We start from the raw sequence: 18758 nt of genomic DNA, 5'->3' as shown, positions 1-18758 counted from the left end.
AGATCAGCCTGGACTATGTAGCAGGGCCCTGTCGCAAGCCCCACCCAGCTCAAAGAAAGAATAGAAGTAGGGTATTTATTGTACACGAACTGGCAAGCTGAAGCAGGAGGATCACCAGCCAGCCTGGGTTATACAGCTGGATATATGTGTAGCATTCCTTTGGACTTGAAGCTATTTGGGAGGCTGAGGAAGGAGGATGGCTTGAACTCAGGACTTTGAGACCATCTTGGGAAGCACAAGTGAGAGCCCATCTCAAAGTGAAGGGCGTGGGTCCTGAGGGCCCAGGCTGAGGGCATTCCTTTCAGCAGGGCAACTCTCCCTGGCAGAGTCCTAGAATGTGTTAAGTTGTTGATGACTAACAGAAAGGGTAAGAGTGGCGTCCACAGGACAGTATTTCCAGGGTGAAACAGCAAAGCCAGGGCCACTGCTAAAGTTGCATCAGGGGGACAGGTGGTGCCAGGTGCCTCAGTAAGGGTGGTGCCAGGTGCCTCAGTAAGGGTGGTGCCAGGTGCCTCAGTAAGGGTGGTGCCAGGTGCCTCAGTAAGGGTGCCCCTGGCCTGGTCCCCTCAGGTCTTCTGACAAGGGCATCCTTGTCCCACCCCATAGGGCATCAATCAAGGGACACTTGTAACACTTAAGCTGGGCATGGAGTCTAACTTTGGGTCAAATGGTGCTGGGTTCTCAAACAGACTGCTCTTTGGTAGGACGGCACCTGAAAGCTTCCTGGTAGTTCCCTGGGTTTGCATTTCTTTAATCCTTGGCTCTCTTTCTCTCTCTCTCTCTCTCTCTCTCTCTCTCTCTCTCTCTCTCTCTCTCTCTCTCTCTCTCTCTCTCTCTCTCTCTCTGTGTGTGTATGTGTGTGTGTATGTGTGCGAGCGCGCGTGTAGACATGTGTCCATGCATGTGGAGGCCAGATATCAAAGTCCAATGTCTTCCTTGGCTGTCTCTCTACTTTTTTTTTTTTGAGATAGAACCTCTCATTGAACCTGGAGATCACTGATTGGCTCCACTTGCTTGTTGCAGCCTCCTCACAAACTCTGCCCCAGGTTGGGACAAATCAGACGTTCTAAACTGCCCGCACGTTTCGCCACTTGGTCTCGTATGGGACCCAGCACCTGTCTTTTCATCATGTTCCTTGCCAGGGCCTCTCAGGGTAGTGGAGCTGTCACTGAGCTGTGCTTACAAAATGCAGCTGACCAAAAGCTTGGAGAGCCTCAGCCCTCAGCAGTGACTCAGCCTACACACAGAAATCAGCTTCTACCCCTATTAGACACCCCCTGGTTACCTCAATCTCATTGTCCCCTGCTGGGGAGGGGTCACTACTCCTCTTTGACCGGCCGCGTAGCTTCCCCTCTGGGGCCCGATGGGGCCTGTCTGTGTCGTCCTCTTTCGCTGGTGTGGAAGGCCCGTTGTGTGTGTTGTAGTCACCTGGGAAACAATAGGGGATGACACACAGGTCAGAAATTTATCCAGGTATCTCTTCCTGGGAAATGTTGCACCAGCCCCATCACCATGAAACCCCCAGATAGGACACCCTGAAGAGAGCACCAGAGGTCAAGATCATAAGATTAAACTGCTGGTCTCTGCCATCCGCTGTGGAGCAACCCTTGTATACTGTGAATGTTTGTTGCTCTCATTGTCTAATAAAGGGCTGAATTGCCAATAGCTGGGCAGGTAGAGGTTAGGCAGAACTTATGAACAAAAAGAGAGCAGCAATATGTAAATTAATAGAAATGGGACAATTTAAGTTGAAAGAGCTAGTTAGTAATAAGCTTAAGCTATGGCCAAGTTTTATAATTAATAAGAAGTCTCCATGTGGTTATTTGGGAGATGGCTGGCAAGACAGAAAATTCTGACTACAGCCATCTGTACTATTCGTGACCTTCTCCCAACCAATAGATATCTATGAGACAGGCTCTGTTTCAGGTTCTGGGACCTGTCTAGAGGCTTAAGCACTCAAAAACTGCAGCAAAGGCTGGGGGTACAACTCAGCTGGTAAGACACCTGCCTTGTAGGCACGAGGACCCTGGTTTGATTCCAGAGGGCGATCCCAGTGCTGGGGAGACAGAGATTGGCAGAACCTCAGACATGACTGGCCGGCTACTCTAGCTTAGTGAGCTCTAGGCCAATGAGAGACTTTGTCACACAAGAGGTGGAGGGTGACATTTGGAGGGTGACACCTGAGACTGTCATCTTGTTTCTACACAGATCCATGCAGAGTGTTGGGTGGTAGTAGGGTGTTGCATGGGAGGTCTGTAGGGAAGGTTTCCCGAGTGAGGGCTATCTGCTCCAAGGCCTGGAGAAGCAGAGGAGGGCTGCTATGACGGCAGTGAACAGCCCATGCCGATGTGAAGACGCCCGGGCAGATGGAGGGATGAGAACACATGCCCATGGGGAGATGCTCTCCCAGCACTTCTAACCCAGGTTCACGCTTTGGGGGCTTGTGCCCCAGGGTGGTGATGGTGGAGCCTTGTGGGAGGTCCTCAGATTAACCGGGGACACACTCTGAAAGGTCCCAGGTCCCCTCAGAGCTATGAGCTAGATAAACCTCTCTTTTATAAAGTTAGCCAGTCTCTGGGCTTGCATCACAGCAATGTAGTTTCAAGAGAGGACCCAGAGACACGTGGGTACGTGTGGCTTCATAAGGGGGCTGAGCCTGCCTGGGGTCTCTACAAAGTAATGGCAAGATTTGGGCCTGTTCTCATGAGTATAGCATCAGAACCGGGAACCCTCTCAGAGAACACCCCACTCCATTTCCTCACACCTTGGTTGCTGGTTTTAGCTTCTAAGCGTGTCCTGCAGACGACAGCTTTCCAACAGCTCTCAGGTCACCGTGAGAAGGAGGGCCGGCTTTTCCTAAATGTATTTGGGAATGGGCTGAGTTCTTCCACCTATCCTGGAAGGACCGTTTTCCTTCAAAACCCGGGGAACTCAACTTTGTTAATGTTTACACAGCTCCTTAGCAGACTAAGGGACACAGTGGAAAAGAAGCCAGCCACCAGCCAGCATTTGGGGCACAGCACTGGACATTCCCAGCACGGAGTCAGAAACAACTTTCTTCAGGAGGAAGAATTCCTCCTCAGCTCAGAGGACATTTTAGCTGGTCCTCATGGTACAGATGTGATCTCAGTTACTGGGAAACTGAGGTAGGGGGCTCAAAAGTTCAAGACTGAACTGAGCTACAGAGGGGGTTCAGGGTCAGCAGTGTAGTGAGACTTCGTCTCAAAACAAAAAGTGAAAAAGAGGGCTGGGGCTCAGTGGTAGAACTCTTGCCTAGCAAACTCAAGGCCCAAGCTTTGCTCCCCTCCCCACTACTGAAATCAGTAGACAGCTTTGTTGTAATACTGTCTCACGGATGTCTGCACACTTTGTTGTAATACTGTCTTGTGGGTGTCTATACATCTTTGTTGTAATATGTCTTGTGGGTGTCTACAGATCTTTGTTGTTATACTGTCTTGTGGTGTCTGCAGATCTCTGCAGATCTTTTGAAGCTGTGTGGTTTTAGTTTGCTCTGTTAAAACAAAACCAGCACTGATGTGAGGATTTGAATAATACAAGTATATTATTTAAAAAAATTTTAAAAAGTGTGTGTGTGTATACACAGGTGTGTATATGCACATGAGTGCCGGTTCCCTTAGAGACCAGAAGGTGGCGTCACATCCCTGGAGCTTGTTTCAGGTTGTTATGAGCCACCCAAAATGGGTGCTGGGAACTGAACTTGAGTCCTCTGCAAAAACAGTGTGCCCACTTGACTGCTGAGCCATGCATCTCTCCAGCTCCACAGTGTTCTAGAGGCTGGGAAGGTGAAGGTTACGATGCTAGCTGGTCCAGTTCCTGGTGAAGTCTCTGGGCTTGCCATTGGGTAGATTTTTTGCCATATCTTCCACAGGAGAGAGATATCTGCTCTCTTACCTGTTCTTGCAGAGACATCAACCCCATTCCTAAGGGCTCTGTCCTCATGAGTCAATCACCCCCTAAAGCCCCAACTCCAAGCACGCCCACTGAAAATCTGAAAATGAGGGAGCTGACAGGAGGGTTCGGTCATGATCTGAGGTGCCTGCCACTGAGGTGCAGCTCTCGCTAGCCCGCCTGGTGTGGAAGTGTAAAGCACTTCTGCCCCCTCAATTTGCAAACTCGCAAACGATATCAATTGAATTCAAATTTTAAGCCAATCTTTGGGTCCTTAGGCTAAAGTCCCAATGGATAAAAGCGTAGGCTTGGCTTACTATGGTTTTCTTTAGAAGTATCTCTGTTTATGAAGTGTGTGGCTTGGGGTTGGTGATGCCCTCAGACGGTGCCTCAGGAAGTGTGGCTTTAAATTTTCTTAGAAATTTGCATAGAATCAGTAGTTCTTACTAAAACTTTCAGTTGAATTAACTAGCAAAGCCACCAGGGCCTGGCGTTTTCTTTGTGGTTTCTGTTTTCTCTCACGTAGCCCAAGCTGGAACAGACTTCTATATGTAGCTGGGATGACTTTCAACTTCTGATCTTCCAGCCTCCCGCTCGCCAGCACCGAGATTACAGGTGTGTACCACTATGCCTGGTTTCGTGTGGTCCTGGTGATGGAACCCAGCACTTCATGTACTCTAGGCATGCACTTTACCAACAGAGTCACACGCCCAGCTCTGCGTTTTGATCTTCAGCAACAACAATAATAAAAATATTAGTTCGCTTACTGGGTACTTGCCCGTGTAGAGAATCACTGTATTCTTACATTAGCCAGGTAGTCTCTATCTTACACAGGATCCACATTTGATCTAAGCTGTCAGCTCAGGCACAGTCGTGGTAATGATGTCACCTCTCTCCTTTGTGGTATTTTGTGCCCACTTCCTTTATTTTGTTTTCTGCTTTCACTGATTTCTCCTCTGGTCTCTTATTTCCATGTCCCTGCTTACTCTGGGCTTAATTTGTCTTCTTTTGTGAGTCTCTTAAGATCGATGAGGATTTGGAGCTGGAAAGATGGCTCAGTGATTGAGAGCACTGGCTGCTCTTCCAGAGGACGTGGGTTCAATTCCCAGCCCTATATGGTGCTCAAAACATCTGTAATTCCAGATATAGAGTATCACATGTCCTCTCCAGCCTCCATGGGCACTGCAAATATGTGGTATACATACATCTAAAGGCAGACAAACACTTGTGTGCAGAAAATAAAAATGAATACATATTTTTTTTAAAATTAAAAAGATGAGATATTGTTTGTAATCCCCTTTCTCCTTTGCTTTCTCCCCAACATAAGATTTTTATTAATTATTTGGGAATTTTATACATTGTACCATGATCACACTCACTTCCCCTTTCTTCCAGGTCCACCCTCCTACCCTTGTGCCATCCCCCCTAAAAAACAGGTCAAACAAATACCAAGTCCGATTTGTGTTGCTCATATGCTCCTTGGAGCACGGCCAAACTCCCAGGGGCCAGACCTGTGATGTCCTTCCCCACTCCCACCCCTCCACCAGGAGCCACCAACCCCGAAGAACTGCACTTCGGCACATTCATCACAGTTTTAAAAGGACTTTCTTCAACAGCTGCCTGTCTACACTGTTTCTTTTCTGAAGGTTGAGGGAGAGGCCATCACAGAAGCCTTCAATGTCTCTCACGCTCAGCTGTGAGTCTGCAGTCACCAACACAACTGCAAAGGAAGCTTCCTTGCCCATAGCAGCCAGCAGCAGCACAGGTCCTGGATTTCCAAATGGTTTCCAGCACCAGCACCTCAGGATGTCAGCGTGGTCTCCAGCCACAACACAGACCACAGATGTCAGCATGGCCTCCAGCCACAGCACAGACCACGGACATCAGCATGGCCTCCAGCCACAGCACAGACCACAGACACCAACATGGCCTCCAGCCACAGCACAGACCACAGATGTCAGCATGGCCTCCAGCCACAGCACAGACCACAGACACCAACATGGTCTCCAGCCACAGCACAGACCACAGACACCAACATGGCCTCCAGCCACAGCACAGACCATGGACACCAACATGGCCTCCAGCCACAGCACAGACCACGGACACCAACATGGCCTCCAGCCACAGCACAGACCATGGATGTCAGCATGGCCTCCAGCCACAGCACAGACCACGGACATCAGCATGGCCTCCAGCCACAGCACAGGCCACAGATGTCAGCATGGCCTCCAGCCACAGCATAGACCATGGACGTCAGCATGGCCTCCAGCCACAGCACAGACCACGGACATCAGCATGGTCTCCAGCCACAGCACAGGCCACAGATGTCATCATGGCCTCCAGCCACAGCACAGACCACGGACGTCAGCATGGTCTCCAGCCACAACACAGACCACAGACACCAACATGGTCTCCAGCCACAGCACAGACCACGGACATCAGCATGGCCTCCAGCCACAGCACAGGTCACAAATGTCAGCAGTGAGGACCACGGACATCAATATAGCCAGTGGTGGCAGCATAGACTGCAGAAGTCTTTCCAGGAGCCTTAATCCAGAAAATGAACCATTCTTCATCTCAGATACCTTGTTTTGTTGATTGGCAAAGCTGGGTGGTGGTGGCCCGAGCCTCCCGCTGTCAGTGGCATAGTCTTTGCCTGCCATGCTCCCATATCTGCTGTTGCCACCAAATCTCTAGTCCCACTTCTGTTCTCCCAGCACACTGCTCCATTCCTCTGTCATTTTTCCCGGTTCCACAGAACCACTTCTTAAAAGCATCTTCCCATGAGATCTGCCTTTTAAAAGTTGTTCTGGAGACACTGTGGGCTCTGCAGGCGTATCCTCCACCGCCTTGCCGTCTCCCCTCTAAGGCTCCATGGGTCTCTCAGGCTCCTGGGAGCACCCATAGCCCTGTGGGTGCTGGCAATGCCTCCATCTTTGATGGTCCCTTCCTTCTTTTCTTTTTTTAAAAAAGATTTATTTACTTATTATGTATATAGTATTCTGCCTGCATTCATATCTGCATGCCAGAAGAGGGCGCCATATCTCATTACAGATGGTTGTGAGCCACCATGTAGTTGCTGGGAATTGAACTCAGGTCCTGTGGAAGAGCAGTCAGTGAGCTTAACCTCTGAACTATCTCTCCAGCCCCCCTTCCGTCTTTTCTAACAGCCATTGACTGACAAAAACTTCCCTTTGCTGTTTTAATAACAATCCATAAATTTGGATATGCTGTTTTTATTTTCGTTCAATTCAAAGTACTTTTAAATTTCCTTTTGGTTTCTTATCTGACCTCCAAGTTACATAGAAGTGAGTTACTGAGCTTCCAAAGGTTTGAGAAATTTCCAGAAGGACTTGTTATTTATTAGTGATTTAATCCTATGCCACCAGAGGACAAGCTTTCTGTATTGAATGCTGACTTAACTGGAACTTGCTTTCTGGTCCAGAATGTGAGTTTATCGCGGTGAAGGCCCCGGATGCTGCTGGAGAGGACACAGGATGCTGCCGGAGGGGACACAATGCTGCTGAGACAGCTGTACAGATGTCTGTTATCACAGTCCTTCCCTCCCAGCCCACATTCCCAGCTTTCTTCTGCAGACAAAATGACCACGGCAGTTGCTTTGTGCTTTTCCAGAAACTTCCTATGCAAACATGGACTTCAAGCTACACTTCCATTTAAGAAAACTCCGGAGACACATTTCACGCATAGCTTTTTTTCCCCACGTGGGTGAGGTGAGACACAATCTCACTCTGTGGTTCAGCCTGGCCTGGAACTCAGCATGTAACTTAGGTCAGACTTGAACTCATGACAATCCTGTCTCAGCTGAGATCTCAGGTGTAAGTGAGACACTGTGCCTGGATTTTCACATGTGGTTCTTTTACATCTCTCTGCCTAGAATAGCAGTTCAAAGAGGGCCGCTTAGACAGACATCACTGCATCTTTTTCAGAGCTGCATAGTATGCCACAGGTGGATACATCACCTTTTCCTAACTTGGGTCCTGTTAAGCACTACCATGGTGTGTCTAGTCTTTTGCTCTGACATTAACTGCTATAAAGATTGTTTTTCTTAAGTGTTTGTATTCATGTGAAAGTTGTCTTTAGAATAAATTCTCAGGTGTAGAATAGTTGGGTTAAAGGGTGCATGCCTTCCTGTGTTTGTTAGGTGTTATCTGATTACACAGAAAAACCCTAGACCTCTTCTTGAGAGTTTGAGAAGTTGAAAACAACCTTACAACTTCTTTTGGGTAGTTTGTAGCAATTAAACAACGGAAAGGAGTTCTTAAGCAGTGACCGCTGGTGGCTGTTCTCTTGGGCCTGGACAGGTGTTCAGACTGCGCCTGCTCAGCAGGCTGCCCAGCGTCCTCTGCACAGATGTTCATGCCTGTCAGAGCAGTGTGTCTTTCAGTGTGTCGGGTGTGGGGTGGGGGCTGGGGGGAAAAAAGTTGGAGACCATCACCGACAAGGCTGAGAGCCAGTGGGATCTGTCAGTCAAACCACTGGAGACACCAGGCACCCTAGACTGTCATGAAAGTGAAGTTTTGTGGAACACACTAAATGTCTGAATGTGTGCACATATGTGTGTACATGTATGTGTGTGCACATAAGCGAAATGCTCTTCTTGTGCAAACAGACACTGGGGAAAAGAGAGTAGGCACCTCAATTAGAGGTGACAGTCATTACTGTCATTAGACTAAAAACTTTTTAAGATTTTTGTGTGTGTGAGTGTTAGCCTGTGTGTTTATCTGTGCATCACATGTATGTCTAGTGCCCTTGGAGGTCAGAAGAGGGCATCAGATCCCCTGGGACTAAAGTTAGTAATGGCTGTGAGCCACAATTTGGGTGGTGGGGACTGAACCTGGGTCCCCTGGAAGAGCAACCAGTGCTCTTAACCACTGATCATCCCTCCAGTCCTGTGATGCCATTACATCTTATATGAGCTTGTGAGACACAGTAAAAGCCACCCAACCACTTATTTTCTATTTATTATTTTTACCTAAGGCCATTTAATTATTATTTATGATAATTTATTATGCCTGAGGCCAAGGGATATATGAGGAATGGGGGACAATGAAGGGACACTTCAGAGACACAAGTCCCCTGTTGGCCCCCATGGGGTCCAAGGTTACGGCCCTCAGGAAGGGCACCACACGCGTCAGGTACGCCCTTGGGCCCATCTTCCTGCCAGTAGCTCCTATCCATCCCAATTCCCCATCAGCCATTGTTTCCAGTGCACAGAGGCTGCATTCGGAGAAGCCAGATGCCAAAGACGTCCAAGATCAGGGAGGGAAGCTCACTGGGCTCTGTGACTTGGAAATGCTTGACCAGGCGTCTCTGTTCGTCTTTGGGACAGGGACGACTCCTCAGGGAAGGAATGCGCCCATCTAGACCCACAGCCACACCAAGAGCCCTGGGAGAGAGGGGGCAGGGTTCCCCACTGCTTCTTTCTCACCCCTTAACTAGCAAGCGATAGGCAGTGAGGAGTGTCCACTCCTCATCCCACTACCGAGTGGGCTTCCACCAACCCTGAGGACACCAGCAGATTCAGAAAAGAGGCAGAGGGATAAATTTAAGGCTGAGCGTGGAGGCAGGAACATGGGGAATTCAAGGTCATCCTTGGCTACACACTGAGTTCAAGGACAGTCTGTGCTACACGAGATCCTGTCTCAAATAAGACAAAACAACCAAAGAGCAAGACTCAATGCTGGGCACACCTGTGACCCCAGCACCTGTGAGACACCTGTGACCCCAGCACCTGTGAGACACCTGTGACCCCAGCACCTGTGAGACACCTGGTTTGAATAGCTTAGCAACCCAAGGCCACTCCTGCCCTGAGCTATACACATGCTCCTTACCACACAAAGCAACCTGTCACTCCACCTCAAAACCCCCACTAACTCCCTTTTGTGGCCCAACACATCCTTGAACTGGGGGCAGGGGGCTGCTCCAACCTGAACTGGTTTTGGTAGTTGCGCAATAAGGCAAACTGTCCTCTGAGTGACCTTTTTGATGAAAATCTTCCATTTACCATCTTATGCCTATGCATGATTGGGCATGCATATGATTAAGCCAGATGCATCATGGGAAAGGATATCTGCAGCAAACCAAGGTTTATATAATTCAGGCCTGTCAGTCAAAACAGAGAATCACTCACATTCTGGCCCTAGCAACTAACTCTTCCTCCTGGACCCACAAAAGGAAACTCTAGAAGTAACCCAAGGGGCCTGGGCAGGACGACGATGGGGAGGGGGCGGGGCAGGACGACGATGGGGAGGGGGCGGGGCGGGCCGACGATGGGGAGGGGGCGGGGCGGGCCGACGATGGGGAGGGGGCGGGGCGGGCCGACGATGGGGAGGGGGCGGGGCGGGCCGACGATGGGGAGGGGGCGCGACAGGACTCTTGATCAACCTTGCTGGAGCCCAGCAGTGCCCTGCAGTCTTTCCACTCTGGGCTTTTGCTTTGCCCCTGAATAAAACCCCTATGGCTTGGCTGTTTCTGTGCACTTCATGAATTCTATGAAGATGACACCAAGAATCTGGAAACATCTGGTCCAGACAGCAACTCTGGTAATAGTTGGGAGGCTGCCGCAGGAGGATTGCTAGTTTGAAACCACCCTGGGCTGTATAGCTCATAGCTGAGCTCAGGTCAAGGGTAAGGGTGTCTCCCCTGCCTTCTGGCTTTGGGGTTCTGGGTTTCCTCGCCCCTCCCCCTTCCTGTTAGTCTATTGGTTCTGGTAGAGTTGACCCAATTCTAGCTCCGGCTGTGGGCTATGACCCAGACCCATATCTTCCGTCCAACACTGTACCTAAGCCGCAGAGCCTGGCTGCAGGGTGGCCGGGTGACTAAGCTGGTCAATGAGAGCGCTCTGGCGGAAGTGTCCGGAAGGAAGAGGTGTCTTTGTGGTGGTATAGTAGGCAAGACGAAGTCCTGAGATGACAGGCCAAGGCTCAGCAATTTGTCGGAACCCCTGAAGTTATGCTGACCCCCAACACTGTGGTTACACCTACCTAACAAGTGTTTATTCTTGTCTTCTGGGGCCTAAGTCCTATAGGGTTCCCTAAAACCGTGGTGCCTCAGAGATGAATGTGTCCCAGGGCCGTGTAAGGGCTCTACAAAGCTGAGGCCTGTAAGTCTGGCAGTCGTTCTGAGAGAACAGACACCAGAGGGCCTCTGGTTTGCTCCTAGGCATACTTTTCCTATTATCGTGTGTGTGCGCGCGCGCGCGCGTGTGTGTGTGTGTGTGTGTGTGTGTGCGTGCGTGCGTGCGTGCGTGTGTGTGTGTGTGCGTGCGTGTGTGTGTGCGTGCGTGCGTGCGTGTGTGTGTGTGTGCGTGCGTGCGTGTGTGTGTGTGTGTGTGTGTGTGTGTGTGTGTGTGTGTGTGTGGTGCCTGCAGAGTCCAGAAGATGGTGTCAGGTCTCCTGGGGCAGGGATTACAGGCAATTGGGAGCCATCCTAGGCAGGCACTGAGAACAAACTCAGCCCTCTGCAAGAACATCAAATGCTCCTCTCCGCTGAGCTCTAGTTCACCCGCCCCCACCAGCCCTGCCCGCTGTGTGCTTTAGAACTGTGCATGGCCAATGAGTAGCTGGGCACAGAAGATGAAGCCCTGAGGGCCTGGGTTCGAGTCTCAGCACCATGGTTACTAGTCAGTGACTTGTTCCTTGGATTTGTACTGCTCTGTGTGGAAGGCGGTGGGGCTGAGGATTGTGGCGATTTACTACAGTTTCTAACTGTATCCAGTGACCATTTGATCCCAGTCCACAAAGATCAAATGGACAGTGCCCGGGGCTGTAGAGATGGCTCAGTGGCTAAATGCACTTGCTGTTCTCACAGAGATGCCGGCATCAGTTCCCAGCACACACGGTGCATCACAACCATCACAACTCCAGATTCATGCCAGCAAAACATACATGCTTGCAAAAAATAAAAATAAATCAGTGTTTAAAAAAACTCCAGAGCCCTTTATAGTTGTTCAAAGTAAGGGATGCCTGGAAAACAGCAGGAGCTTAATAAATGAGCTTTACCAAGGGCAGAGAGGTGATGGCAGAAGACTGTGCAAGTGTATGCTCCTTTTGGACCACGGCTCACAAATCTCCTTCACACGGGAGCTCAGACCACAGGTGCGAATGAGAGCAAAGGCAAGGGGACTTACCGGCTAGTGACTCAGAAGTCTGGTTGGGAACATTGTGAGGAGCCTCCTGGAGGACGTAGGTGGACGTGGAGAGGGGCGAGGAGCAGAGGCTGCTGGCGGGGACGTAGGGAGGGTTGTAGGGTGGGCTGAAATACTGGGGGTACTGGTTCTGTGGGAAGCCGGGGTACGAGGGGTAATCCTGGCAAGAGAAAAACAGACAGGGGTTGAGTGAGGAGGTGCCAGGCCCAGCAGGCCCGCTTTCTCTTCGGAGTAAAGACTGACCATCCAGACCATTGCCCTTTGGTTTTCCCATAAATGGGGTCTGACCCCAGAGCCAACGCAGTCAGTGCAGGCTGACAGCGGAGGAGACACAAGGGGAAGGAGGCATGAGGCCACAGAGTGGAAACGGGTGGCCCTGTGATGGCCGTCACAGGAGTGGGCAGGATGACCAGGGTGGGAACACTGAGTCTAGCCGTCTCTAGAGTAGCTCTCGGGGCTGGGGGTGGGCATGCGGGATGGAGAGGGGAACTCCCTGACACTTCCTGCCTGCCCTACACACTTCAGGATTGAAGATGGAAGTTGCTTGATGACCCTGAAGAACAGGGGTGTGGCCTTAGCAGTCTCCTAGCCAATGCTGTGTCTCCACGAGGACCGAACCTAGCACTCACAATATCTTCAAAGATGTGTGTGAACAATGAAGGAGGCACAGACCCGGGGTGGGGAACATTTCAGGGAACAAGCTGCAAATGTAGCAGCTCCTACAATACTGAGGGTCTAGAATATTCCTCAGTAGGAAATGACAGTCATCCCGCATCAAGTTCAACAGGGTGGTTCTCCCCCATCGCCAGCCAGCATTGTTTCCAACACTCAGTTCATAGTCACTGTCGTCATCCTCATCACCTCTGCCACTACCACCATCATAACTACCACCACCACCATCACCATCTCCATCACCATAGCCACCAAGACCACAGTAACTATACCCCCACCATGATCACCATCACCACCATCATCTCCATCCCCACCATTACCATCTCCCCTACCACCATCACCATCTCTATCATCACCACCAAGACTACAGTGACTCCCACCCCCACCATGATCACCACCACCACCATCATCTCCATCCCCATCATTACCATCTCCCCTACCACCATCACCATCTCCATCATCACCACCAAGACCACAGTGACTCCCACCCCCACCACCACTATCACCACCCACTCCCCTGCAACCATCACCATCACCATCACCAGCTACCACCACTGGCATGATCACCATCAGCACCACCAGCACCATCCCCATCACCACTCTCACCACCATCATTACCATCAGTAATCACCACCAGCCAGTGATTTACCCACAAGGATCTCAGAGAAAGTTCTATGCCTTGGGCCCCAGCTCATATCTGCTAAGTCAGAATTTCTGGGGAGTCTGAATTTATGAAAGGTATTAGAGTGAAACAGATACCTAGACTTAAGAACTGCTTCTTGCACTTCTCTGTGTTAGAAACACATGGGCCTTTGGTTTTGAAAGAATTTTAGATTTACAGGAAGTATACATAAGAGGGTCCTTTATCAACCCTGCCCCCAAGTCCTGAAGATGAGACCCATGGCCTCAAACATGCTGGCAGAGCTATACACTCTACTCCCAGTAGGCTAATTCTTTTCTTTTTAAAAATGATTTATTTATTCTTATGTGCATTGGTGTTTTATCTGCGTGTATGTCTGTGTAAGGGCGTTGGATCCCCTGGAACTGGAGTTACAGACAGTTGTGAGCTGCTGGGAATCGAACCAGGGTCCTCTGAAAGAGCAGCCTGTGCTCTTAACCACTGAGCTATCTCTCCAGTCTCTGTCCATATAGGTGTGTGCCACATGCATGCAGGTGCCCACAGAGACCAGAAGGTGGTGCCAGGTCCCCCAGAGCGATAGCTACAGGCAACTATAAGCCACCTGAGGTGGGCCCTGAGAACCAAACTCCAGTCTTCTGCTATTCTTAATCACTGAGCCAACCTACCCGCCCCCAGACAATGTTTTCTTTTGGCTGTCTGAGACAAGGTCTCATGTAGCTCAGGCTGGCCTTGAACCCTTGTCCTCAGGCCTCCTCCTCATGATTGCTGGACTGCAGGTGTGCACCACCACACCCAGTTCTTTTCTAGACTTAGCAGACTGCAGGGAAACCGAGTGACTTATACAGCGGCCAGCGTCCCATGAAGCAATGCTGAATCCCCCACGGATGCAGAGGAAGCAGATGCGTTTTCCCCTTGAGAGGCTCACAGTCCTGAGAAAACACACACAGCACTCACAGCCCACATTCAAGCGCTCCTAGATGCTTCGGCCTCAGGTAAGATCGGACCTGACAGCTTGGGGACTTGTAATTTTATTTCTAGTGGCCTTTTGTACAATCTGGCCCCTGGAGTCCCCACACCCAGGCAGGGCTAAGAGGCCATGTTTCTGGTGGGGACTGTGTATGTGAGGCGGCTCTGTTGTGGACCTTGAGCTAAGGGGAACACTGAAAGAAAGAATCGAGAAGAGAATTGGCAGGCGCTGTGTCTACCTGGTGCATGCTCCCAAATCCGGTTGTGTTGGTCAATCCGTTGGTGCCTTGGTAGAGCCCTGTGGTGCCTGCAGGAGGACAGGACAGGTTAGAACTCCATCAGGGAGGGCTTGGGGGAGGAGGAGCAAAGGATGTGGTTCTCAGGCCTGGGGTGGGGGGCAGGACCTGTGACTGGAGCCGACTCCCTGGCCTCGGTTTCTTTGGTAAACAGGAAAAGAATGCATTCTGAGCCAAGCAGTGGTGGTGCACACCTTTAATCCCAGCACTAGGGACACAGAGGCAGGTGGATCTCTGTGAGTTCGAGGCCAGCCTGGTCTACAAAGTGAGTTCCAGGACAGTCATGGCTATTACACAGAGAAAACCTGTCTCAAAATACCTAAAAAAAAAAAAAAAGAATTCTGAAGGGTTAGGGAGAGCAAAGGTGACCCTGCTCACAGTGGTGTCAGCGCCGCCTACTGTGATTTCCGAAACAGTTTTGTTCCTGTGCACAGTGTCAGGCTTGGTGGTAAGTGATTTTACCCGCTGAGCCATCTTACTGACGTTGGTAATGTTTTTTTGTTTTGTTTTAGATAGGTTTTCTCTGTGTAGCCCGACTGTCCTGGAACTTAATTTATAGATCAGGCTGGCCTTGGACTCACAGAGATTCTCTTGCTTCTGCCTCCTAAGTGCCAGAATCATGCTCAGTCCAAAACCATTTATTTTTCTAAACTGTGGTAAAAATTATGGAACATAATACTGCTTGATCCAGTTTAAAGTGTACACTAAGGGGCATTAAATGCATTTATAGTGTGTGTCACCATCATAACATCTATCACTAAGACTTTTCTAGAACATTCTGAAAAAATCTCCAGAATCTTGTAAAACTAGAACCCTGTATGCAATCATTGCACAGGCCCGGTAACTGCTATTCTCCTTGTCTATATGGATTCAGTTAGTTCAGGAATCTCATACGAGTAGAATTATCTAGTATTTGTCTTCTTGTGATGGCCTCTCACTTGCTTCTCAGGTCAGTCTTGAGAAGGTATGATCACCAGTCTCATTTACTCTGTGGAGAGGTGCAGGCCGAGGACTGTGGCTTGTGCGGGGTCACAGGGCTGGCAGGCTATGAACTCCCAAGAGTCTTTATGCATTCACAAGTTCAAGCAAACAGGCCCTGTGGTGCAGGGCACAATCCGAAGTGTCACAGGTGTCTCACGGGGGCCATCAGAGGCCAGGGTGGCACAACATTTTCACAAAAAACCTGCCAGCTCAGATATCTATGTCCAGAGACCCTGACCTCAGGCATACAGGAGAAACAGGCATGCATAAGCTGTGGGGAACCCCAACTCTGTTCTGGAAGTTCTACCTCAAGAGCCTGAATGGGGGCTGGAGGGCTAAGGGCAAGGGACAATTAGTGACAATAAGAAGGAAGGGAATCAAAATGTGCTGTGTGAAGCAATTTCCAATGCCCCCATCCCAGGTTCTGATAGCCACCGGGCAGCACAGTGGGTCCCTGTCCACCCGTTACCGGCCGTTAGCAGCTACTTTAGAAATGGGTTTCCTAACTGTGTGACTTGTGCGCCTCCAAGTCAAGCCTGCCAAATAGACTCTACGCCCATCTCAGATCAACACTAGGAAAGAGGAGCTTCTAGTATGGGTAACAAAGTCAGGGTTTAAACTTGAAGTAAGGAGCACACAGATCTCTGTGAGTTCGAGGCCAGCCTGGTCTACAAACCAGGTTCCAGGACAGCCATGGCTAGCCAACATGATGAAACCCTGTTTCAGAAAAGCGGCAACAAAATAAAAACAAACAAACAAAAACTTGAAGTTTGGAACGCTGAGGAGGTAAATGAGAGCTAGGCTCTGGGAAGGATAACAGGGCCAGTACCCTCAGGACTGCCTGGCTCCCGTAGAGGCCCCTCGGGAACACGCTCTGAGAGCCACACACAAGGCACTGCTGCCTTTTCCCACAGAACACTTTATGTGGAGTTGCATCCAACACAACATGGTAACAGACTGAATTGTGGGTGAGCACAGTTCGAATAAAGCTTCATCCTATTCCAGGAAGGAGACCACCCAAGACCAACCCAGGGGAGGGGAGGGGCATAGCAGCAAACCCAAGGCCAGACACTGGAGGCAGAGCCCTGGCCTCTGCCACAGGCTCTGCCTGCCCTTCTGGGGGCGTGAGCTAGCTTTCTGATTCTGTGTTCTCTCCTGTAGAAATAACTGTGCCTACCTGCTCCACACCCACGCCCAGTGTGAACTCTGAACCAATCGAGGTAGGAGGAGGTGTCTCTCATCTCTAACACAGTCCCCAGGGCTTTGGGGACTCAGAGAAGTCCTGAATGGTGACTGGGGAAAGGGTGGGGTCAGGGAAGGCTTCATCTGAACTGACGTCCAAAGGAGGAGGAGGAAGTATCCGGACAAAGAAAACCAGAGGCAGGAACTGGACCCCACTGGGCGGCTCTCCCGACTTCCATTACACAGTGGGTCCTTAACCCTAAAGCGCACACACGTCCATCCCAATGAGACCCTCTAGGTCCACTCTGGCTCACTGGGACCCCGCTCGTCCCTAAGACAGGCCTGCACACATGGATCGGAAGGAGGTCTGGGTGGCAAGTCTAGGCTAGCCCATTCCACTCAAGGTCATCTCTATGGTCCTGGTTACCATGGAGAGAGTCTACCTGACCCAGAACAACTCCTGGCTGTGGTATTTCCTTCCCCCTGCTCTTTTGTGCGAAATTAAGGAAGAATGACTTGAGGAAGGATGGCCACAGCCAGTCCCTGGCCCTTTCTCAAAACAGTTTTTTGTTGACTTTCATTCTGTGATGTCCCTTCTCACAGTGAGGGACTCTCTTGGGCCAGAGCGGGCCCGGAGAGAAGGGGTATGAAGTCTTGAACCACAGTACCTGGGGCCTGCAGAGGTTTCGCAGCCTTACCTTGGTGGCTGAATGTTAGGCACGGACCTTGCTGGCTGGGGTAATGTATTGTGAGAGGCGGGAGGGCTGGCAGCCATGGGTGCTGCTGGAACCCTCTCCAATGTCTCCACCCTGCCCCAGAGACAGAATGCACTAAGCTGGGCATGGGCTAATGAGAGGGAGTTCTGCAACCCCCAGCCTCTCTTGTGGCTCGATGTGGCGACATGACAGGGTATAGACAAGGGGAGAGACAGGATGGGCAGGTTGAACTTCCTGCTTGTGCTTTTACAGGGCAGGCCGGGCCACTCTTCTTTTGGAATGCAGCCATCGTGGATCACTGGGTTGACCAACAGGCAGAGGGAGATGAGGCCTTGTCACACAGAGAGATTGCCACACTTTGTACACTGTGTGTGTGTGTGTGTGTGTGTGTGTGTGTGTGTGTGTGTGTGCGCGCGCATGAAGGCCAGAGGTTGTCATCAAGGTCTTCCTCAGTCACTCTCCACCTTAGTCTTAGAGGCAGGTTTTGCATTGAACCTGGGGCTCTAAACTGACTAGCCGTCAAGCCCAGGGATCATGCTGTCTCGTCTCCCCCAGTGCTGGGTTACAGATATGTTCTCCCATGCATGTTTTTTATAGAGGAGCTAGCAAACGGAACTCAGGTCCTCATGCCACCTTGCATGGAGGTGCTAAGGAGATAATTCATTCTGTGGTCTTTTTTTCTTATTTCACCCTTCTTTTCATTTATTTATTTCCTCCCAGTTCCCATCCATCCTAGGCAATAACTGTGTGGTGTGCGGAACTGTTTTACTCTGTGTTTTTTTACCTTTGTTTTTCTAGTACTACCAGGAAACACTGGAGGAGGTTAACTAGATAAAGAAAAGAGGTTTGACTAAAATCTTAGGCCAAAGTGCAAGATCAGGCCACCAGATGAATGAGGAAGGCCCTCTTGACAGATGCCATCATGGCTGAGTGTGTGTGTATGTGTGTGTGTGTGTGTGTGTGTGTGTTTAAATTAAAGATTTCATCACCAGGCAGAGAACTGGATGGCCCATGCTTGCTCTTGTATGACTGTTTTATAGCTAGTTAATCCAAGGATCCCATGAGAACTGTCTTCTGAGGGCAGAGTTCCTATGCCCTAACGACCTCCCAACACCAGCACCCTGAGGAGCAACATGGGAATCCTTTGGGGGACAAACTACATCCGGGCCACAGGGGGTACATGCTCCTGTTCACACAGGGTACACACAGGTACTCGGGTAACAGGTGTC

The 18758-nt window shown here is 50.3% G+C and overlaps 1 protein-coding gene across 5 annotated transcripts in view; it reads right to left on the bottom strand.

Moving 5' to 3' along the window:
* Eya2 (EYA transcriptional coactivator and phosphatase 2) overlaps nucleotides 1-18758 on the bottom strand; it is a 172264-nt gene that overhangs the window by 50759 nt on the left and 102747 nt on the right. For all 5 annotated transcript variants that reach the window (XM_040732765.1, XM_005084966.4, XM_040732766.1 and 2 more), the window contains 3 exons: nucleotides 14594-14661; nucleotides 12059-12236; nucleotides 1286-1428 (listed from right to left, as the gene is read on the bottom strand). In XM_040732765.1, the coding sequence (XP_040588699.1) occupies nucleotides 1286-1428; nucleotides 12059-12236; nucleotides 14594-14661 (389 nt within the window). The remainder of the gene's footprint in view (nucleotides 1-1285; nucleotides 1429-12058; nucleotides 12237-14593; nucleotides 14662-18758) is intronic.

This window comes from Mesocricetus auratus, unplaced genomic scaffold, assembly GCF_017639785.1.
Source record: "Mesocricetus auratus isolate SY011 unplaced genomic scaffold, BCM_Maur_2.0 Super-Scaffold_100028, whole genome shotgun sequence".
NCBI classification, from domain to species: domain Eukaryota; kingdom Metazoa; phylum Chordata; class Mammalia; order Rodentia; family Cricetidae; genus Mesocricetus; species Mesocricetus auratus.
This window is presented reverse-complemented; position numbering and strand designations above follow the sequence as displayed.